Raw genomic sequence first — 25,491 nt, 5'->3', positions numbered from 1 at the left:
GAATCTACTTGGTATGATGTGTCGGGGATGTCGTTACATTAAAACTGCGTATAGGATGATATGTAATGGTGCTGTGATGGGGTGTTAAGCTTTGTTTCTCAAAGTTGTGAGGGACCTTAAGAAAATTAGAAACATCCAAGATAGTGAGTGTCAAGGACAGGAAGATCGATTTTTCTAGATTCCTAAAAATCATATTCATTTATATATCTATCATGCATAAGGAAGACTCATTAACAAAATGTCTTCTAGAATATAAGCACGTTCCTTATGCAGGATACCTCAAGCCTATAGTCACACAAGTTTTCTTATTTGTGAAGATGAGAGGTCATGGCCAAAAATATATACTGCTGGCTCCAGGAATATGGCCATTCCTACAAATCACAAATAAAGAAGACCAGATACAGCATGTGTGGTTTTGTGAAAGATGTAAGATACTAGAAGTGTACTATCTGAGACAATGCTGAGAATATATATATATATATATATATATACACACACACACACATATATATATATGTATATATATATATTTTTTTTGAGAACAATATTCTATGGATGCCAAAAGTCTGGAGGGAAAGGACAAAAGCAATGACACTTTTCTGTCTAAAGAACAAATGGACAGAATGGAGAATGGCAATTACAGATGCTCAAGGAAACTTGAAAAATGAGTTAGGGCTTTAAGGGGCAGTTGCATTCAATGAGGAAAATAAATACTTTATAGATAAATCAAGTCAATTATATCTTACAATCTTTCTAAATTTCTTTGATAGCTTGGGATGATCCTATAAATGGGAATCTCTGTATCTCTGAATATGATTTGTATAAGGTACTTTTTATTTTTGAGTCATAATAAGTAGCAACTAATATGGGAATTATTTATCCATAAAGAAAATAACATTTTCCTTCTAAATCCAACCTCAGGGAAAATATATTATGCCTGAGTCATATAAATGTCATTATTTTTATGAAAAAAAAGCTGTATTAAAACAATTAGGGTTATTATACAATCATTACCATTATTTGGGATAATTTTCATGGGCTAGAAAAGCAAGCAACTTGAAATTATATATTCAGTTTATGGCAAACAGTCTCTAATGAACACTAAATAAATCAGATTACAAATTACAGTTAAACCTAACTAGTTTACCATATAGGATTTAAATTTCTTATATCTATATCTTATCTACCTTTGCTTCTATAGATTCTATTGGAAGAAAGCATGGTAGTGAACACCCTAGGGGCTCTTTCTGCTCTCAGATAAACCTGAGTTTTAGTTCTATTTCTGTCACATACTACTTTTCAACTTTGGGTAATTAGCTGAACTTTGCGTGTCTGATTTTTTTGTTTTGTTTCTCTCATCTATCATATCAGGCCAATAGCCTCTACTTATAATTTGGTTTGAATATTAAAAGGTATTATGTAGCCAAAATGCATGCTATAAATATTACTTCTCTTTTCACTTCCTATCCTTTCTCCCTGTTAAATGCATCCTAATGATCATGATTTTTAATTGTTTTATTAAAAGTTTGCAACATTATACATTTGAGAGGGCCTTTTTTAAAAGGTCCTTTTGGATGGAAAATTATTTTGAATTAAGTGATTAGGGATATCTCTACGTTTTATGACATCAATATAAAAACTTACATTTATATCATATATCTTGAAGTCTTTTTCCTGTATCCTCATTTGTCATGTACAGCCACAAAGGAGGAGTGAAAAAACGTGCCTAGATTTTGAAAGTGCACATTTAAATATATCAGACAATTTTATTTATTTTCTAGTTTCAGGGGATGGGTCATGAGATAGGGTGGTTGGAACTTGATACTAAAGAAGTGAAACTCATGAGCCTTGTGAATTTACATTGAGAAAACATCAGGTCTTCCAATGTGAAATACACTAGATACTGACCCAGAAAAGGAAAGAGAGTAGGGATAGGTCAGGACAAGCCTAAACCCAATATTCGATTCATAAATTAGTGAAGGCATATTTAAGGTTAAATTGTGAAAGACATGGGCTGCTCAGTTATCACAAGTAAAAAAATACCTAAAAGTATCCAGTGATCATTAATTATTTTGGTACCTTGGTTTATAACCTCCCTTCTGCACAATTCCTCAGTGACAGAATGAGACTAAAAGGAAATTTAATGATGTATATTCTGAATTTGCTTCATGACACCTTGAACATCTAAAACCCATCACTCCCTAAAGGAAGAAATACGCAAATTGCTGCAGACTCAGAGGCCAACTATACTGCTTCCTCTAGTTACACAACTATGTGAATTTCTAGGTTGGTACCTTCTGCTCAGTCTCCAAAGATTCTCTTAAAGCAACAGGTATTCTAACAAGTTCAAGAGAGTGGAGAGTGAATGACTAGAAGATTACTTTACCCCGGAACAATTCTCAATCCTGTACGTGAGTCTGTGTCAGTGTTTCAGGTGTGTTCTGATCTAATTTCCAACATGTACGTATGGGAATTAATATTTGCACATTTTGTAACGTTGTGTAATGCTACTGCTGGGTATGGCTACATACATATCACATGCTTTGTGCAATTTTACTTCCCTTTCTTTTTTAACAATCTAATATACAGTGTTAGGAATGAAAATTTAATGAGGATGACCAAAGACCAACACAACAAATTCGAATCGGTTTTGACCTGACAAAAACCTCATCAATAAGTGAATAAACCCCCTTCCATGGAGGAAGGCACTGGAATGCACCCACCAGCTTGTCTGTACCAGCAAGTGACAAAAAGGACTATAAAGCCGTAGGCACAAAACCCCACTATCAATACTTTGCTGTTTATTTCCCCCTGGGATATTATATCTGTATTAATTTAAATAGGTATCCTCAGAGAATCTGAAGACAGTTTTTGGAAATCTTTAATATTGGACAGCCACTACACAATTTATCATGTTGCATTTCTTACGATGAATCAGAGTTGAGTACAAAAGCACTAATAAAATGAAAACAGCTCATTCAAGACTCAAGACTGGGCAAAACTAAATTAAAGACAGCCAAACACTGCCACATTTTGCCTGATTTATCTATCTATCATATTGGCACAGGTTGTTTTATTTAATATTTAAAAAATACAAATACCTCTTCATCTGCAAAAAAGATAAATGAGATGTGGAATTTTCTATAGCTTCCTAAATATGAGCCCCATGCTTAACCAGTGCATAAATTTTACAAATCAAATCCCTAACATTAACTATCACAAAAGCTTGGTGTCCAGGTGCACTCTTATAAGAAACAAGAATAGCACCTGCCTCTACAGCAATTAAAAAAAAAAAAAAAGAATGGCAAATTCATTTTGACATCTTAATAGTAACATCACTTCAATAATCAAGCACTAAATGTTTTTTATTAATCATATGCTTAAACTTTAGATTTATTAATATAAATACTTATCGCATTAGCCATAAGGCACAAATTCTTCCTTGTTTAGAAGTACTTTATTACTCTAAATGGTATTTATAGTTCTGAGCGCACAGTAACTGTCATATGCTTCCATACTCAAGGGTGATTCAGATTCTCAGATGTGTTAACATCGCTATGAAAATGAGAAACCGCTAAATTAACCCAGCCCGCAATGCTGCAAGCTTCTTACTATCATATGATAAACTATGCCTACCCTTCACAAGTATATGCCAACTAACATACAGCTTCCAGTTCTAGAAACCTTTAACAGTCTCCTAGTCATGTTCACTGGCAGCAGGAAGTCTGACTGGGAGTAGGTGGGATTTTGAAGAGCTGCCATTCCCACAACGTGAGGAATCTCAGTGGTGGAGTCAAAGGCCCATTTGGGTTTCTCTGTTTCGCTTTTGCATTTTGGCGAGGGGATAAAAATGGGAGAACTTGGAGGCCTCAGTAGAAGCACCTCTCACTCTTAGCTTTATTCAGATGGGTCACTCATAACAGTAACTCTCTGATCACTGCTACGTGACTGGGAAAAATTAGAATTTGGCCTATTTGTCAGTCTGTCAACCAGGTTTCTGGTAGATTCCATTCTGAAGTCTATGACAGGGAGTCTGGATTGAGTTCTGATTAAAAGAAATCCCTGCTTATTACTTTCTGGCTTAGCAACTAAAATCCTTTTAAAATTAATGAACGTAGCTCATTGCTAAGAATCATTTAGGCTTTTAATTTGATTTATATATTAAGTAAGAATTCTGAAAATTGTTTGAGGGTTCTATTCTCTAGCACCAAGTACTAATAGCCATCCTCAAAGAAACTACGTGCATGGATTCATCAAATTTAACAGTACTCAGAAATAATGGTTTAAAATGGAGGGTTGTTTTTTTTCAAATTTATTTTATATATGCAAATACTTTTATTTTTTACAGCAGTTAACTGCGTTTTCAAATTAAGATCATCTTCATTTCACCCATGTTCTTATATTTAAAATCTACACTACAAAGTAGTATGCAGACCTAATACATTTCTTCACTCTCCACAAATTTGTTTTTAAAGTTAAAAAAAAAAGTATAGTGATAATATTCTTTCTGAACTTATTTGTCTTTTGTCCTCTAGATACTCTGTGCGTATGTGTGTAAATACAGGTGAATGTGTGTGTGTGTGCATGTGCACATTAGAAGAAAATTCATTTTCCTTCAATTCCATCTAACACTGAAAACTAAAATCTAGACAGGGTATTCTTATTTGATTAAACATATTCCTTCTTGCTATTTAAACCAGGGATTTGGGATTCAGATCTCTATAACCAAGACCAGAAGTCACTGGAAGACTCTACAATTACTCTAACCACCACAACCAGAGTCACGTATGGAAATAAACCCATTGCATGGATTCTTTATAGGCATAACCTCGAATTTTAACTACCCAAACAAGTTTTAAAAAACAAACTTATAAAAATTTGCCATTGAGGAAAATCTCACTTCTATCCTTAATTATGACTTCTCATTTCAAGTAAAAACCTTTCCAATATTTTGAAAAAAAATACTCCTAAGAAAGTCATAAACACTGAAATCAGAGATGTGATTCTTATTAAATATTAGTTTCTCTTTCTGAGGGATTATTCTCTGTTCTTGTACTTTTGATGCTGACATCATGATGTTTAGATTTGTTCAAAGGTTCAGATTCTTTGGACTCAGGCGAACTCATTTTCTTCTGCCTTGCTTCTCCCAGCTTCTTTTCCTTTGCAAGCAATCTGTAGTTTATAGCATTGCCGATAAGTAGCCACACACTTGATAGGAACACAATAGCTCCACAGGCGATATACATGTATTTATATTGTCCAGTTTGATCCACCAATTTACCTAAGAGACAAAAGAATATCTTTTAAGATAGCGTAATAAAACAGCCATAAAATGATGACATTTTCAATAAGTATACCTATTTCTTATTTAATATTGAATGAGACTTTAACAAAAAAATGTCCTCGATTATGTCTTCTATATATGCATAGAAAAGGCATGTACAGGCATACACAGCATTATACTACCAGTATGTTAAATTTATTAAAGATTATTCCCCTCAGTAAAATTGTACAACCAAGACAAAGTAGGTATATATATCTGTTTGGGTGTATATTTGTAAATACATGTATGTGTGAGGCATGTTTTTTTTGTATTTATATGTATATAAATAGATCTATTTATGGGGCGCCTGGGTGGCGCAGTCGGTTAAGCGTCCGACATCAGCCAGGTCACGATCTCGCGGTCCGTGAGTTCGAGCCCCGCGTCGGGCTCTGGGCTGATGGCTCGGAGCCTGGAGCCTGTTTCCGATTCTGTGTCTCCCTCTCTCTCTGCCCCTCCCATGTTCATGCTCTGTCTCTCTCTGTCCCAAAAATAAATAAAAAACGTTGAAAAAAAATAAATAGATCTATTTATCTATTAATATTTACACACTGAGACTGCTTCATCCTTTCCATGCTTCTTTTCAATAAAGAAAATACAGAGGAAAATATTACATTTTTAGGAAAGACACAAAAGCTTTTATAAGGTTCTTGACAGGGCATAATATTTACTCAATGCTTTCTCTATGCCCAGCACTAGGCTAAACACTTTTTTTTTTTAAATGTTTATTTATTTAATTTTGAGAGAGAGAGAGAGAGACAGAGCACGAGCAGGGGAGGGGAAGAGAGAGAGGGGAAAGAGGATCTGAAGCAGGCTCTGCACTGATAGCAAAGAGCCCAATACAGGGCTGTGAACCCACGAGCTGTGAGATCATGACCCGAGCTGAAGTTGGACCCTTAACCGACTGAGCCACCCAGGTGCCCCTAGGCTCAACACTTTTAAATGAGGTAATATCTCATTTAATCTTTATAAGAGCACTAGGAAGTAATTTGACCATGGTTACATAGCCAGTGAGTGGCAGAATCTGGAGTCTAACCAAAATCTGTCTGAATCTCTGGTTCTTAACTACTCTGCAAAATAGGTTCAGCGAAACTCTTGGTTAAGAGTCATTAACTCTTTAGGCTGATCACAATTTTTTAGTTTATCTGAATCTAAATTATTAAGGCCATACTAATCAGGAAGAAAGTATGTATCCCATCTGATTATTAAGAACATTTAAAAACTAGCCTGGTATCATACAACCTGAAGGTTTATTGACTTTTAAAATTGGCTTATTTAAGTGTGCCATATATATAAACATAACAATAATGCATAACTTACATTTCCATTCTAACTTAAGTCAAATATTTCTGTTCATGCAATAATTTTTCTACTTCTAAATACATAAACATTAGGCCTATGGCCCCCATCAGAATTAATATCACTTTGGGTTACCATATTGACATATTTTCTAAATGTCTGGGGAATTTCTTAGCATCATCAAGAAACCAGATGTGATTTCCAGTACTGAAACTTCAGCTGTTTGTGAGACAGCAGTGAAAATTTGAGCTGAAAAAAAAAAAAAATCAAAACCATACTCTCTCTACCTTCCACTGCTCTACTAATAAGAGTAGCAAAAAAAAAAAAAAAAAAGTAGCACCAACAGCAACTGTATGAGAAGTAAATACAACACTTATTCATTCGAAAGTATTTACTGGGTGCTTCCATGTGCCAGACATTATTCTATCAGCGATCAAGGCTATAGAAAAGAAGCCAGTCTAAACATCAAGGAGAATCTGTGGTAGCAGGAGACATATACAGTATGAAAAAAATGGATAATTGTGGCTATAGTCTGAGAGCTTCAACAAGGAGCCCCAAATTAATTATTGTCTTTGTCACTACTGGTGCAATGGTTTGGCAATATTAACACAATAAGGACTCAAGAACACTGAAACTGATGTAAATATTCTTTTTTTTTTTAATTTTTTTTAACGTTTATTCATTTTTGAGAGACAGAGACAGAGTATGAGCGGGGAAGGGGCAGAGAGAGAGGGAGACACAGAACCTGAAGCAGGCTCCAGGCTCTGAGCTGTCAACACAGAGACTGACACGGGGCTCGAACTCACAAATTGTGAGATCATGACCCGAGCCGAAGTCAGACGCTCAACCGACTGAGCCATCCAGAAGCCCCATTAATACAGGTTCTCAGCACAGGTAGAAATAATCAAATCATATTCCTTCATTTTCATTCTTACAGCCTACCTACCATGTCTGTTGACCTTTTTTTTTTTTTATTCCCACCATGGCTGGTGAAATACAATTTTCTCTGTTCATACTAAGAATTCTGCTTCTCATGAATAGGCTTCTAAAACCCATTTGGTAAAACTAATTCTGTAGGAAAAGATAGGTCAATTGTATTTGTCTTATGCAGCAAAATCATTTGGCTGATAAATAAGACTAGCTTTCATTCTTTTTGAAAATTGCTTTGGTGCCACAGTATATACATATTAAAAGGCATACCACCCAAAACATCTGTGCTAGACAGGAGAGGACAGCCCTCCCTGGTAGACAGAAAAAGTCAATAGCTGCACCACTCATTCCTGACCAAGTGGAAAAGCAAGGCAAAAGGTCAATGATACCTTAAGATCAACAAATTAAATACAAATTTTCCCAATTCAAAATGATTCCTTGTCACTATATTGTATACCTGAAACTAGTGTAACAATGTATGTAAATTATACTGGTATTAAGAAAATTATACCTAAATGTCATGTAGGAAACAGTTTAAAGACTGACTTACGTACATGGAAAAATTTACATTGAGCCTGGCAGTTACTGTGACCACTGGGTGTCAGGCTAAGAGTCTAACTGAATACCTAAGTTTAGTATTAAGCAAAACAATGGTTTCCAGTGGTTACTGGAAAAGACTGGCCCACATAATGTTTACAACATGTAAGTCTAAGATTAAACAAAGTCTTAACTTCAAAAATGCACTTATACATTTGTTTTAGTCTCCTTAATGTGCAATTTAGCACAGATACTTTCTTTTTTAAAATTGTTTTTAATGTTTGTCTATTTTTGTGAGAGGGTGGGGAGGGGCAGAGAGAGAGGGCAACACAGAATCTGAAGCAGGCTCCAGGCTCCGAGCTGTCAGTGCAGAGCCCGACACAGGGCTCGAACTTGTGAACTGTGAGATCATGACCTGAACCGAAGTCAGATGTTTAACCGACTGAGCCACTCAGGTGCCCCTAGCACAGATACTTTCATAGGCATGACTGAAATATTTCAGATCTTAAAAATCTAAAAGTAATCCTTATAGTTTATAAGTGTGAAATGTAAGTATCTGTTCAAAATGAATTTCTTTTCCTTCCTGTATATATATATATATATATATATATACACACACACACATATATATACACATATATATGTACATGTATATATGTATATATATATATACACACACATATGTATATATATTCATATTTTTCTGTCAGCAATATTATAAAAGTATGCTATCCTTAGGCACGTAACATATTAATATAACCAATGTACTCCAATAAGAAAAGAGATCCTGACCTTTTGATAGCATTATTTTAAATTTTTGACTCTTTTTAATATAAACAGAAATTTGTTCATCAATGATAAATAAAAGGTGGAATTTTATTATTATGATACATTTTTATAAGCACAAAAAACAGATATGCATAAAAACCTGAAGATTATGTTACTAATTATCAGTCTAACTTAAATTCTTTTTTTTTTTAATTTTTCTTTAAACGTTTATTTATTGAGACAGAGAGAGACAGAGCATGAACGGGGGAGAGTAAGAGAGAGAGGGAGACACAGAATCTGAAACAGGCTCCAGGCTCTGAGCTGTCAGCACATAACCCGACGTGGGGCTTGAACTCACGGACTGTGAGATCATGACCTGAGCCGAAGTCGGATGCTTAACCGACTGAGCCACCCAGGCGCCCCAGTCTAACTTAAATTCTTAAGTTCATAGGTCCAGGCTCTGAAGCAAATTTATGTCTAAAATCAACTATTTATGCAATTTAAAAATACATGTATAATAAACCCTAAAGTTAACACACCCACAGCCTTGTAGGCTATTCATGTTTACTGTTATAAGCCACATTATATCATACACTCCAAAGAAGGTCCTGGCTAGTGGGTATTCCTTTTATGCTCTCTGCTCCTCTGGATGAGAATGATTCTTACCAGCAAGAGGAGGGCCAAGAAGAACAGGGCAACACTCCACCACTGTGACGAGTCCCACAGCGCTGGAAAACCTCTGAGGGCCAACCAGGTCCATGAGCGTTTCAAAGAGGACACTGCTAACACTCCCAAATCCGAGACCAAAAAACACAGCATACAACACCAGGCTTGTGTAGTCCTCTGCCAACGGGCACAGGAGATGACACACTCCGTTGAACATGACTGCAAAACTGAAGAAGTACTGGATTCGGGGTCGGATAAATTTGGAGTTTGCAATGATTCCTCCACAAGGTCTAGCAAACATATCAACAAAAGCCATAATAGACAGCAAGAAAGCTGCAGAATACTCATCAATTCCCTTGTCTTTGGCATATGGAGCCAAGAATATAATGGGGGCAAAAAACCCTAGAAACATAATGACATTTCCAGATAAGTATATCAGAAATCCCCTATGCTTAAAAAGGGAGAAATCTAAATACTTATTAACTCTTTCCCATCTTGATTTCTTCCTATGGCTTTTCTTCACATCTGGGTCATTCTCTCTTATGCCAATCTTATTTTTAGACTTCTTCGTAGCTTGTTTGGGTTCAACGGGTCTCATGAGGGATCCAGCCACACAAGCATTCAACAATAAGCCTCCTAAAATCAAAAAGCTTCCTTTCCAACCAAAAGTATTAAAAAGGTACTGATTGAAAGGAGCCAGCGTGCTTAAGAAAACAGGACTTCCTGCCATGGCGAGGCCATTAGCCATGGGTCGTTTCTTGTAGAAGTATTTGCCAATGATTGTTAGGGCAGGTTGCAGGTTGAACGCTAAACCTAAACCTAAAGAGAAAGACAAAAAGGAAGAAAAACACAAACACATTATGTCACTCACAAAAGAAATCACTCCTTAAAAGGTACATTCACGTGGGTAAGTCAGGACCCAAAGTACAACAGCAGGTGGTAATTTTTGATGATAATTATTATCACAGAATTGCACATCAACAAAGAGGTTCTCATAACTGGACATTTGACATGTATGACAGCTTCATATTGCTTTCATGTAAAAGCACAAAATTAAACCCAAGAACTTCTGATGTTTCTATATTCATAGAATAGGTTGAAATTAGGACAGAATTATTAGTTCTTACTTAAAATTATGTAATTCCACAGATAGGTTAATTCTCTCTCCATTTATGTAACATAAATTTTTATATGCATTATATTTATATACACACATATACAAAAGATTGCTACCTTGTGGGCAAGAGTGCAATTTATGTGAACACTTTTGTTATTTTTATTTTTTTTTTGTTTTATTTTTTTATCTTGAGAGAGACAGAGCACAAGCATGGGAGGAGCAGAGAGAAAGGGAGACAGTGAGAACCCCAAGCAGGCTCCACACTGTCAGCACAAAGCCCGACGCGGGGCTTGAACTCACAAACTGTGAGATCATGACTTGAGCCGAAGTCAGACACTTAACCTACTGAGCCACCCAGGCACCCCACCTATATGCATTATTGGGCAAAACACTTAGACTTCTTGAGTTCCAATCCCCTCAACAATAACAAATGAGGGTTTTGCCAAAGTCAAGTAAGTTCCAGATCTCTTAAGATGTTATATAATGACATTATGATGGTAATTATCTGCAAATATTTATTTAAAAGTAATGAAATTCTGGGCACTCTGTAAGGTACTGAATATTCATTTTTTGCATGCATCATCCCAACAACTCCAAAAAGAAAGAGCTATCATTTTCCATATTCTAAAGACAAAAAGATAGAAAGAGGCTAATTTACCCATGATCAGCTAATATGTGCTAAGTCAGGATTAAAACTAGATTGTCTATCAAAAAGTATTGGCTGATAACGCCTTAAGATAAATCTCTCATAGGTGCATTTAAGGGTTGACTCCAGAAGCACCAAAGTCTTCAAGACTCAAAATAAATGGAATTGAAGTCAGAATAGCATATAATGCTGTTGAAATTTGTGGGACAGTAATATCAAAATGATCGTTTCCATATTACATCTATTTGTGGGCCCAGCCTGACTCCTATGGTCAAATGCAATATACGGTATTTCTGCACAAAACAAAAAAGGTGTTCCCTGCACTATGACAATTCTTAGATAGAAGATTCTCATTTACAATGTGAAAAGTATTTTATCACATCAAAAAGGTAGAGTGTTGTGGATAGGCTGTAAAGGGAAAGATTTTAACATCACTATTACTATAGGCTTTACAACATCTTATTTTTTTTTCATCAAATGATATGCCACTGCAGGGTTAGACTGATCTAAAATTACTATAAAAAGAGAAATACACTTACTGGTTTGCTGTGAGCATAAGGAAAAGATTCAATTTCTTTATACACTGAATCCAATTTTCCTTAAAACTTTGCATGTAGATTTGCTTAATGCAATTTATTGTTAAGGCTAATAAAAGTAGTGTTTTCCAAATGTACATATTTAGGTCAGTTTAGGTCAACAGACATTACACATGAGGAACAACTGTAATCAAGTGACAGTATAAAATTTAAAAATATTAGCAGCAAATGTGCCTTACAGAGCCTTTAAGCAACTGGAATCTTTTGTAAGGAAAAGAAGGGACCCTAATACAGAGCCCTACCACTAACCAAAACACAAATAAAAATAATTCTATTGTTAGAGCTAAATCAGTGCATGCAGAAAATATATTTTGACATCATTTTTTAACCTATAATGAGTCATAAGTCAGATACTCTAAATAGTGGTAAGTAATGAAAAATAACTTTAAAAAAAATGAAGCTATTTATATGCCAGAAAGATTATGTCCATGATACCCCATCTTAACTGGCTGATGAGCAAATGGTGAAATGGTAAAATTAAATGAAAATGGTTTTCTTTTTGACATTGATATCATAGCACCTAATGTGTCTAATATTTTGTTTCTTCCATTTCTTGAAATAAGTTTGATTGGCCATTCCACGGTAGTATTTCATTGTACTTGATGAAAATACTTTAAGATAGCATCTGCTATAAGACATAAACTCAAGTAAAACAATGTAAATGTTCTATTGTTTATGCTTCTTACAGAGCTTTGCAAACAATGGAAGTGTTAAGAAGAAAATAAGCAGAAAACAAAACGACTTACCGGTAATGAATCCCACAGTGAGGTAGAGCTCTATTACGCTGGTACTAAAAGAGGCTGTGACCATTCCCAAGCAGCATAATAAACCTCCTATCATCACTACTGGTCGGCTACCATATTTATTCACCAGAACACTACTTATGGGACCTGAGGTAGAGAGGAAATGAATAAATATTCAATTGCTGGGTCATTTACTTACAGTTTATTTTTTAACATTTGTTAATTTTGAAAGCACGTTTTAATGATCAAACAAAAATATTAGTTCACATAGAATATAATGAAGACTTTTCAATACTTCCTAATCAGATTGACTGTTTTTCTTTAACCATATATATGACAGCACATAAAATAATAAATTCTAAGTGTTTAACATATAGTTTACGACCATAATCATTCAACTTTTGATGCAAAAGTTTTTCAACAGGACATAGTTATACTACCCAATATTTAATAAATGCAAACAAATTTATGTAACAATCTAGAGATTACAGAAATCACTTGTTATCATTTTATTTTCTAGAATAGTATATTCTATGGGCAAACACATACATATCCTCTTAATTAGAGCTCAAAATTGTTTTATGATACCACAGTGTGATTTTCTTTATAAATCCTTTTTTGAAAAATTTCTTTTGATTCTAAGATACCAATTGTTTTCATATTTTATTATGTTAGAAATGAGGATGTCTCACACTAGAGGTCTCTTAACAATCCCTGTTTGACAGGTGGTGGTCATAGGTAGCAAAGTAGCTATCACAGCCTATGCATGCTTGAATTTGGTTAATTCTGTGGCTTGGTTGGACAATGGCAATTCTTCATATTTCATATATTTCAAATTGCAATCAAACCATATAAGGACCACTTGAAGAAGTAATATGAATATGAATCCTGATTATTGTCTGAAATATTCTCCTGTTGACACATTCTGATAATGTCAAGAAAGTACCAGCATCAAAACATACTGAATAGGTAGAGCAGCTGAGATGAAATTACCAGAGAAAATGGCAGATCTCTCTAGTAAGATATGCTGCCTCACTGGCAAAGAGAACAAGCTTACGTGTGAAACACAAACACTGAGGACGCTGACTCAAAAGCTAATTTAGGAGAGCCATATACTGAATGGGAAGAAGTTTTAGAAATGCCTTACTCAATTTACTTAATGTACACTTCCTGATGCATGTGTGTGTGTGTATATATATAAAATGTGCAAGAGTGATTAAAAGGATTAAAATCATCTATGTTTACATCTAGAAAACCTCTTTTGGTAGTTATAAAATAAAGGCTGTAAATATTAAGAGCTGTTTTATTTTAATCACAGCAATTTTTTAGCAGTATCTCATAAAATAATGGTACAACCTAACAATTGAGGTCATCTTAGATTCCGTGAAAGTTTATACTATTTTATGAGACCTGTCAACATGTAAATGGTTTGATTTGACATTTCCTTCTTAACTAAAAATCATATTTCATCTATAACAAGGGCCATTGCTTTGAGGAAAAAAATACTACATTAGGTCAGAATTCTCAATCCAATATTTAGCCTAGAAAATAATTAATGATTTTTAGTTAATACTATAACTTAAAATTTTGCTAAGTGCAATAGCATTTAGCAATTGTACTGCATTTGAGAATTTTTACGTGGATAGTATTTGAAATATGTTCAGATTCATTTGTCAATAAGCCTTATTCTTTCATACAACTATAGTTATTATTTTTATTCCTTAACTATAAGTTGAAATAAAAACTTCATGGCCTAATATTACTCCACACATCTTCTGAAATGGTATTGGTAAAAACACATTATTTTACAAAAAGAACTCAAAAACAGAATATCACATTTTGCATTTAATACCAAACAAAGCAAAACTAAAAAGGGCCATATGAAAGATAGCTCTATAAAAACAACAGAGTTGGGGGAGAAATCAATGAAAATTGTACAAGATAATGTGAAAAGAATAGATTTCTACCACTAAGATGGTAAAAACTCATATGATTTAGGAAATGAGCATTTTAATTAAAAAGCACATAGCTAAATTCAGATAGCCTTTGTGAGAACTGAATTGATTAGCTTTGATTAAGTATTGAATTTAAGTGTATATTCCTTTTCTTAAAATTACTTAACCAATTCACTTCACTTCACTTTAACTCAAATCAGTTCAATGCAATATTTCTTGAGCTTCTAGTTTAAAACCAGTTGACATACACCAAACATATAATAATAAACGCACAGCTATAAACATCAATGCATTATAGTCCAGAGGAAATTAACAACAAGTTATTTTAAGAACTGTGATGAGTGCTTTGATTAAATACCAGACTATTCAAAGGCATTTATCAATTACTTGGACTAAAAACAATTTTCTCAGTATCGTTGAAATTATATATGCCATTTTCTATGTGATGCCTGGATAACTAACACAAGGGCTAATTACATTTTACAAATGTATTTGCCTAAACGGTATAAATTTAAATTTGAACAGAGGCTATGAATCACAACTTAATTTGCAATGCATTGTAAATAATGATGTCTATAGTTTAGGATAACGACATAAAGGCTTTCATCCCCCACCCCCAACTGTGACTGATTAAGAGTAGCCAATAAAGGGGCGCCTGTGTGGCTCAGTTGGTTGGGCGGCCAACTACAGCTCAGGTCATGATCTCATGGCCTGTGAGTTTGAGCCCCCGCATCGGGCCCTGTCCTGAGTGCTCAGAGCCTGGAGCCCTCTTCCGATTCGGTGTCTCCCGCTGTCTCTGCCCCTTCCCTGCTTGCTCTCAGCCCCCACCCCCCCCCCCCCCCGCTTCTCTCTCTCAAAAATAATAAACAATAAAAAATTTAAAAAAAAAGAGTAGCCAATAAAGGAAATATTTAGAGGTGTTAACATTTTTTTTTTTGGAAGGGGCCTTTATAGTTTCTACCGTAGTATCAGTCAAGATGCAATGAAGAGTTCTGATTTTAACAAATGATTTTTCTGTAAATCATATAGTTAAGTGATGATCCTTAAAATAATCTATAAGGAATATACTTACATAATTCATCTATAATCTTTTCCTAGCAAAAATAAATATATAAAAAATATATTAAAAATATATACTTTTTAAGTTGATTTATTTAGAAATAATCAAAGCTCCTTACCTCTTCATATTAAATGCTTATAAAATGTCATAAAGTATTTCTATTTGTAACAGTTGTGGATCTAATTAAAATTATGATACAGGACAAACTATACTTATTTTGTAAAGAATCTTTAAATGCTTAATATTAGCTTGAGGAGGCATCTAAAATTAGATGTAAAACACAATGCCACTCAATACCTCTTTCTCCAACCTACAAACAGCTTGGTTCATTGTATTAACAAGAAAGATAAAGTTTTAAGAACATAAATTCTCATCACATGTAATTTTTGTTAAACATGCACTAGCCTCGCAGTTATCCTTTGTTGATGAATCATAGGCCTAATTATATTGAGCCCATTCATTCATTTATCTATTAATTCAATCAGTGTGGAAGTTTTTACTCAGCATATGTTTTTAAGTAGTTATGATGTTTAATCATTAGTATGTCAAAAAAATTCTCTACCTGCTGAGAGTTGTATCTGAGCCCATATCTAAGTAGAGCAAAGGTATTACTCATCCAAATGTTGTGTTTTATTTCTCAAGTAGTTAAAAAAAGTGATGTGTAAGAATTATTTATATTGTCTTACTTCCAAAAAATCCAAGAAACTATCAGACTGTATCCAAACCAGCCTGATCTACCCACTAATTTCTTCTGACCCAGCTTTCCGAACTATCTCAGAGTTTTTAGAGTCAATTATAGTAGTCACTTTCATGGTAGCTGTGATGCTGTAAAGGAGGACTTTCTCAGAGAGCAGTATGAAGATCACAATGTTGTCACCCATATTTCACCTTCTTTGTTTTCTGAAAGCTACTTCTGTCAGCTACTTCTGTCTTTTAATGACTATGGCTCCATAACACTTAGCAAAAGAATACTCTGGCAAGGAAGTTTTTGTGGGTTCTTACAAATTACAGACAGTGTTTGCCTATTCTTAGAACTGTTGCACTTATAGTTCATCACCCCTCCTCCCCCCCCCACACACATACCGCAACACTTATTTACTCTCTATTTTATCTGAGTCTTGTTCATATATTCTATTTGAAGCTCTGTGACATTAGTCACCACATATACTATTATTATTCATCAACATTTATTGAATTATTACTCTTTGCAGGCAGTGTGTTAAGAATTGTACATGAATTATTGCATGTGATATTCATGGCAATTGATAATTACAGTAATGTAAGAGTTGATCAAACTGATATATGCAAAATGTTTAGATAACTTGTCTAAGGATACATCAATACAAGTGGTAGAATGTGGATATGAGCCTCAGGTCATCTGATTATAAAACTTACACCTTTTACTACTGTGCAGAAAAGAATTAACATATCATGTATGAGACTGCCATCCTTAGAAAGGCCTGCCTGCAAGGCTGGCACCTGGGAACTTGGATTTCAGACGTGTTCCCACCATTCCCTAACTGGTGAGGTGGCTCACTGTGTTTGAACTGTTTCATGATGTGGTTTACGCCAAATGTCTGTTTTCCTACCCTGAGTGTGGATCTTTAGGTCATGCGCGACAGAGAATGCCCATGTGACCAGCAACCCAATAGAAACCATAAGCTTCGAGTCTCCAGTGATCTTCCTGGTAGACAACCCTTCACCTGTGTCACAACTAGTTGCTGGATTCAGCTTATCCTCTGTGATTCCATTGGGAGAGGACTTTTGGAAGTTTGCACCTAGTTTCTCCTGGACTTTGACCCATGGGCTTTTGCCATTCCTGACTTTGTTTGGCATCCTTTCGTTATAACAAACCATAGCCATGAAAAAGACATTGTTGGGTCCTGTGAACTTTTCTAGTGAATCATCAAACCTGAAAGTTGTCTTGGGGATTCTGAATACAACTACTATAGTATATCTCTTCTAATTTTGAGTTTTGCATGTAGTTATATTTAAACAACTGATTTTTTTTCGGTAAATATTTTTAAAATGTATGACCTATGTATATAGGAGCTGGTCTATTCTTTTGTGCATTGTTATTCTGTTCTGTAAACATGAACTCATAGTGTTTGTTTTATTTCTTTGGTATATGGCATGAGTACATGATAAATGCTGTGAGAAAATGTAGAGAATATGTTATGTAATGAACATTTCATAAAATATATTTGATCAATCTAAAACCATGAATTGGAATTGACTATCAATTTGAGCCATATAAAAATTTTATGCATAGCATAAACACTAACAGAAGAGATGATAAACTGCTATAATTTATTTTTCATTTGCTTTATTTCAAATTTGTATATGTGGTATCCTGTCAAATCAAATGATAAAAAGCACTAGTGCAGGGCTGGGAGAAAGTTGTTTGCAATTACAGAAATTTATCTGTGTTTACTACTGTAGTATTTTTCTTACTGACAGGGACTTTCTAAATTTGAAAGATTTTTCAAAGAGATTTTTTGAATTAGAAAACTGTTGCTATTTTAATTGGGACAGAGGGTGGGAGCCTCCTCATTAACTACTTGTTTGCCTGACGTTTATCCCTGCACTGAAGTTGGAATTGAAAATTCCCCTGCTTTCTTTCTCCAAGTGATCTCATTTCACTTAAGGTCAGTGAAAAACATGAGGGGAGAGTCCCTCATAATTAGGAAGCAGCTATCGCATTTACCTTTACAAAGGATGGAGATATAAATGTTATGCCGGTAAATCATAGTCAGTTAGCATGTTGCTCAATGATAATCGCACCGGTTTGATTTACTAGAGCTCATTCAGGCTCTTACAAAAGATGAATTTTTATGTCGGCCGAAGGCACTCATAGTATATTCATTCAGCATTCAACTAGTATTTTAGATTTTTAAGTATATGAGGGTTTTGAACGAATGGTTTGAGTAGCTGTAGAAATCAAGAAAGGGGTGATTAATATGCTAGGTGTATTTTGATGCATAACAGGGACAGAGGGTACTGGAGGGTGACATGGTCTACGAACTCATCTTTGCATTTTCTGTTCCCTCTGTTTGAAATGTTCTCCCCTTTATATATAAATGGCTTCTTTTTTCTCACATTCAGGTCTCCGTGCATATGTCACCTCCTCAGACAGACATCTCACCATTTCAACGGATGAACGTACCAACCTGGCATCATTACAGCTGTTTAAAGGAATGGTCACTCTGCATGGGCGAGGGGTGCGAGACTGAACAAACTGACCTCAAAACCTTTCACTACAAATCAAAGTGTTTGAAAACGAACATTCCCTGTGAGCACTGGCAGAAATGCCGAACACTTCCTTGGTGTTTACAGGTTACATGCTTCCCAACCAGGAAAACCATTTTCACTTGTTTAAGGCTGGCACAATGGCTCCGTAAAAAAACAAAAACAAAAACAAAAACCTTTCTTGAGGACTTGGCATGTTTCTAAACTCTTCACATATAAAATCACAATGAATCCTTAAAACCTCTCTAAAAGTTGGCATGATTTCTTCATTCCCATTTTATATATAAGGAAACTGAGTTGCAGAGTGATAACTTTGAAGGATTGCTCAAGCCCTCTGCTACACCTACCTGTTCTAGAGCATGCCTCGCACAAATATCATTATTCCTGGGAGCAGAGATCACATTTCTTTTACATGTATGATGCTCATTTATTCAAAATAAAAAATTACATTTAATATTACATTATGTAAATGTATACTTTATAATCCCTGATCTTTGGAATGATTTTTGAGAAGACAGAAAAAATAAGACTATATTGCAGAAACTCTGGTTGTCTACGCCCTTCATTCTTCCTAAAAGAATCCTGATTTTGTTTTATAATTACTCTCTCCTAAAGAATCCTGATTTTGTTTTATAATTAATCTCTTCTGTGACACCCCAGGCCTTAACGCTTGGGGAATGAATCGTAAGTACTGTAAGCCAATCATGATAGGACCATTCCCATCACCAAATACTGGCTTAAACATGAGCATCTGGGGGCAATTTATATAGGGTAAAATTTTCTGAGGGCTTCTGGGAAAGGATGTCCTTAGTCTTATAAAGCAATAAAATGCCTCTGTATGTTTTCATGAGAATGTGATGCCTCGAGGTTCCATAGTCATCTTTTGACTGTAAAGTGTTCTTGAAGATGAGACTGACATTTAAGCCATTGATTAGACCAAAGAGCCAATAAATTAACCAAACCAGACTTCTTGTGATATAACATCATAAAGCTTCAGTGCTGGTTAGTTTACCAATGGACATTGGATTTTTCCCTGCTTGCAGTCTAAAACATTCTGATATAATAGAAAAAATTCAATTCCTATTAAATATATTTCATAAAAAATAAAATCTATTAATACTATCTCATAAAATACTATCTAAAGTATTAATAAGATCTATAAAATATATTTATAATAGTCTTTATAGTATCTATAATACTATCTCATAAAGTACTATTATTAATACTATTAACACTATCTCAAAAATCTATTAATACTATCTCACACTAAAAAATAGTTGACATCTACTAAATACCTTCTTTTCCCCTAAAGCTTAAAAGTTTACTTAGTTTCAAAATAGAACTACCATACAACCCAGTAATTGCACTACTAGGTATTTATCCAAAGGATACAGGAGTGCTGATTCAAGATTTGAAGGGACACATGCATCCCAATGTTTATAGCAGCACCACTGACAATAGCCAAAGTATGGAAAGAGCCCAAATGTCCATCAACTGATGAATGGATAAAGAAGATGTGGTGTATGTGTGTGTGTGTGTGTCTATATATATATAGACACACACACACACACACACACACACACGATGGGATATTACTCAGGGATCAAAAAGAATGAAATCTTGCCATTTGCAACAATGTGGATGGAACTAGAGTGTATTATGCTAAGTGAAATAAGTCAGAGAAAGACAAATATATGATTTCATTCATATGGGGAATTCAAGAAATGAAACAGATGAACATAGGGGAAAGGAAGCAAAAGTAAGATAAAAACAGACAGGGAAACAAACCGTAAGAGACTGTTGCATACAGAGAATAAACTGAGGGTTGCTGGAGGGGTGTTGGGTGTGGGGATGGGCTACATGGGTGGTGGGCATTGAGGAGGGCACTTGGGATGAGCACTGGGTGTTATTTGTAAGTGATGAATCATTAAATTCCATTACTGAAATCATTATTACACTATATGTTAAGTAACTTGGATTTAAATTAAAACAAATAATAAAATATATATATATATATTATTTAAAAAAATTATTTAGTTTCACAGAATTATTTCAGTGAAATCTAATCATAGAACATTTATACATTTTTAATAATTTTTAATATTTTAAAACATTTATTAATTTTTGAGAGACAGAGAGAAACAGAGCATGAGCACAGTAGGGGCAGAGAGAGAGGGAGACACAGAATCCGAAGCAGGCCCCAAGCTCTGAGCTGTCAGCACAGAGGCTTGATGTGGGGCTTGAACCCATGAACCATGAGATTATGACCTGAACCAAAGTCAGATGCTTAAATGATTGAGCGACCCAGGCACCCGGATATGGATATATTTATATATATAATACTATATAGATATACATATATGTTTAAGTTTACTTTACAGCAGGAAAGGGGCAGAGAGAGAGGGAGACAGAGTTCCAAGCTGACAGTGGGGAGCCCAATGTGGGGTTTGAACTCAAACTGTGAGATCGTGACTTCAGCCAAAGTCAAGAGTCGGATACCTAACTGACTGAGCCACCCAGGCACCCCCTCTAACTATACAACATTTAAAGTGATTCTAACATTTTTCCAATTTGTTATACTCAATTAAATGTCGTAATAGTTTAACCTCAATGGAAGTTTTGAAATGTGGATATGTAATTGATAATGTATCTTAAAATATATGTATTTCTCTTAACCAGTCAGGAAAGTTCAATCTGCAAATTGAAGGTTCATACCTGTCTTAGGCAACTAATAAACAATATGACCATTTCTAAACGGTGCTAAAATATGTTTCTGTTCATGGATATTTTTCCCTCATAATTCTTACTGTACATAGAATATTGCATGAAGTCCTATGAAATTTTATATTATTTCCTTCCATGTGTTCTTCAAAATTAGCTTTAAATAACTTGGTTCTAATGCATTCCATGAACGCATCCATCTAATGTATTCTAATCTTTTAGCTGCTAAACTACTTTGTTCTTCTCTCAAGTTAGTATTAATATTCTACTTTGTGATATTTATTTCCATATTTGTATTAGTCACTAGAATCTCAGCTCTTGGGAGGGTAAGGGCATAATGTGACTCATTTATAATTTACTTAGACTTAAGACAATTTATTTCATATAGGAGATAGGAATTATTTTTTAATTTAATTAGATGGAATTATTTTCTAAGTTGATTTTAGAACTGTCATATGATGCCACCCTCACTTCGACATGATATCAGTATTTATCACAGCAGACAGGTTTTAAAGAGGGTATTTAATCTACTGGGTTCCTTTTTCTTTTCATCTAAAGATGATATGTAAAACAAAACAAAACAAGAAACACATATGCCAGGTTAAAGGTCAATTTAGAGATGAGTACATGAGCTCCACTGATTTTAACTCTTCTCTTTAAAGTGCCTTTGTTTGTGAGTGAAGACTGGTTTTACGCATACAAAATTCCTAACTAAAGGTATGAGGTCCACATACCCCAATATCTCTGTCACTACTTATTACCATATTTGACTCCATACACTACATATAGCGTATATATAGTGTATATATAGCGTATATACAGTGTATATATAGACATATTTGTGTGTAGGTGTGTTTTGAACCTAAGAGACACAGTACCAAGAAAATGTGCTCCTACTGTCCTTTGTGAACTTTTTACATAAGTGCTGGTATAAAGTACTACAGAGTGATAATAATTAGTATTCTCCACTTATTCTAGGGAACAGTCATCACCAGAGAAACAATAACTTATATTTAAGTGAGTCCTCCTGTGTCTAATACTCTTGGTTATAAACTCTGCATCTCTGCATCCATTTTCTCCTGCTTTCTCTTTTGAGAAAACATGGATTCCCTGCAGGATTCTGCTTTTCACTGTGCAGCCACATGCTAAGAGAATTATGGAGGTAGGAGTAAATCCTGATTTACATAGAGAGCCAGTTGTGACAACATCATTCCCTCCTCCATTGAATGATTTAGGTCTGGGCTTAGGACACAATTCTGGCCGCCAAGACATGAGAGGAAATCTAGCAATTTCTGGGAAAAGTTCTTCATTTTTTTTTTAAGTTCATTTATTTATTTCAAGAGAGACAGAGACAGCAAAAATGGGGGAGGTGCAGAGAGAGAGGAAGAGAGAGGGAACCCCAAGCAACACTGAGCCTGAGGCGGAGCTTGAACTCATGAAGCTAGGAGATCATGACCTGAGCCAAAACCAAGAGTTGGATGCTCAACTGACTGAGTCATCCAGGCACCCCAAAAGTCTTTTTCTTAAAAAGAGATATAAAGAGGGGGCACCTGGGTGGCTCAGGCAGTTGAGCATCTGAGTCTTCGGCTTAACTTATGATCCCAGTGTTGTGGGATCAAGCCCCATGTGGGGCTCTATGCTGAGTGTTGAGCCTGCGTAAGATTCTTTCTCTTTCTCTGCCCCTCTCCTGCTCCCACTCTCTCTTTCTAAAAGAAAAAGAAAAAAAGACAGAGAGATACGAAAAATAAATCACTAAATGTTGTCTCCTATATGTATGTTACTTTGAAACACAGCAGCTGTCTTACAAACATGAAGAGAGCTGGCCTGAGGAAAAGGTGAAACACAGAAGCTAGAGAACTTCACAGAGCATCACAATGAAGTGGACTTGGAACCTAATGATGCCATTTTATGGTCACTCTATACTTTAAATCCTCGTTAAATGAAGGAATGTATTTATTTAGTGTTTAAACTGAAAGCACCCTAGCAGATAAACGTGCAAAAAAAGACTACTTTTCCTTAAATATTGTGGTCTAATGAAAGATAGATTTGGAAATACCAAGAGTAATTACAACAAAAGAAGTTTGGTTCAATCACATGCCTAACTGAAAAACTGTAATTTTACTTTGAAGAACTGGGTATTTCATTTAATAGCTTGTTTTATAGATTTCCTGAAGTAAGTGGCAGTCATAAATTTATGGCAATACATACATTCATAAATTAAATAAAAACTTTAGGTTGACAAAGGTTTTTTGGTGTTTGGAATTTCACGGGGGTTTAGATAAAATATATGACATTGTCTAGATACGTCTTTGCGGTTGGTTTGTATTTTAACCTCTTTATAACCACCATCTTTCACACACAAACACACACACGTATGAACTCAAAATAAAATTTTAAAAAGTGTTAATATGGCCCCAGAAATCTCATTATTTATTATTAATTATGGGACATATATGTTCTAATTTATGTAACATTACTATCAATCCAGGGAACAATATTATTTTTTTTTAAAGTCACAGTAAGACATTTTATATCCTTTGGCATCTTCTAGAACCTCTATGAGTGGGATCCAGCTATAACAGTGTTCACAGAGTAAGTCTAAAATGAATGAATGAGGGGTGCCTGGATGGCTCAGTTGGTTAAGCGTCTGACTCCAGCTCAGGTCATGATCTCATGGCTTGTGAGTTCAAGCCCCCAAGTCGGGCTCTGTGCTGACATCTCAGAGCCTGGAGCCCGCTTCAGATTCTGTCTCCCTCTCTGTCTCTGCCCCTCCCCTGCTCATGCTCTGTCTCTCTCTCCTTCAAAATAAATAAACATTTAAAAAAATGAATGAATGAATTAATCCAACTGTTTAGTAAATATATGATGTATGATATTCTTGTCTTTCTGAATGAGGAATCAACAAGATCCAGAAAGCACTACAGGTTACCTGTGGAAATAGCACCTGCAATGCAAGCCTACAGATAGAGGAGTAAACTGACATATGGGCACTGAACAGTGGTTTCCAGAAGCAACCTTGGAAGGTATTTGCAGAATATTTTTCCTTAATATACTTCCCCATCTTTTGGTTTTGGCTTGAACTCACATTTCCAGACATTTACACTTACTCCTTCACTTTTTATATTATTTCCAACATTCTTTCTAGGATATTTTAAACCACTTTTTTAAAGAAAAATATTTGGTACCGAAATTAGAAAAATTACACAAATACAAAATAAGCCTGAGATGACCAAAATGGAAGACAAGTGTGGATTTTTGGAGAAGAAATGGCAACTCAAGAGAAGAATAATGGTATATCTCATGGAATTAAAACTAGAGTCATGAAGAGAAACCAAGAGAAGGGAGGTATGAGGTTCAAATCTCTGAAAATTAAGATTTTTATGGAGAAAAAATATGGAAGAATAAGGAGTATCTCTAAGCACTGACAGCTGCTGATGAAGTAATTAAATTATAGTGTTAAGATAAAAAGAACAAAGAAGATGTTAGAGAAAAGTAGAGTCAGGGAAATATAGACCCACTTGTCAGAAACAAACAAAAATATGTCTTCCATAGATTAATAAATAATAAATCTGAAGGTTTCTAGGAACAAATTAGCATACATTATTGAAAGATGTTTTTTTAGAAAAACTAGAATAGAAAGCTATGATCAATTACTAGTCAAGTAATAGAGAACTTGTGACTACCAAAAAACAAATAAAAACTAAACTACTCCACCCCAAAATTCACCTACATTATCAGAGCTTGTTTTTAATTGAATATATTTAAGGTGTACAACATGATGATCTGATATATGCCTACATTATGAATAACCACAGTCAAGCTAATTAACATATCCATCACCTCTCATAGTTACCGTGTGTGTGGGGGGGTGGGGTGGGTAAGAA

At 34.9% G+C, this 25,491-nt stretch overlaps 1 protein-coding gene across 5 annotated transcripts in view; it reads right to left on the bottom strand.

The window, feature by feature from the left end:
* Positions 1-1,043: 1,043 nt before the first annotated feature.
* The window catches only part of SLC16A7 (solute carrier family 16 member 7), a 189,530-nt gene continuing 165,082 nt past the window's right edge, over positions 1,044-25,491 (bottom strand). For all 5 annotated transcript variants that reach the window (XM_047065072.1, XM_047065071.1, XM_047065075.1 and 2 more), the window contains 3 exons: positions 12,626-12,769; positions 9,521-10,339; positions 1,044-5,281 (listed from right to left, as the gene is read on the bottom strand). In XM_047065072.1, coding sequence (XP_046921028.1) covers positions 5,010-5,281; positions 9,521-10,339; positions 12,626-12,769 — 1,235 coding nt within the window. In that variant the 3' untranslated portion in view covers positions 1,044-5,009. The remainder of the gene's footprint in view (positions 5,282-9,520; positions 10,340-12,625; positions 12,770-25,491) is intronic.

The sequence above is a fragment of the Lynx rufus genome, unplaced genomic scaffold, assembly GCF_022079265.1.
Source record: "Lynx rufus isolate CCGP_SWC_20201006 ecotype Redwood Valley unplaced genomic scaffold, mLynRuf1.p SCAF_7, whole genome shotgun sequence".
Classification (NCBI taxonomy): Eukaryota; Metazoa; Chordata; class Mammalia; order Carnivora; family Felidae; genus Lynx; species Lynx rufus.
The sequence above is the reverse complement of the archived record's forward strand: the minus strand, read 5'-3'. Positions and strand labels throughout refer to the sequence as shown.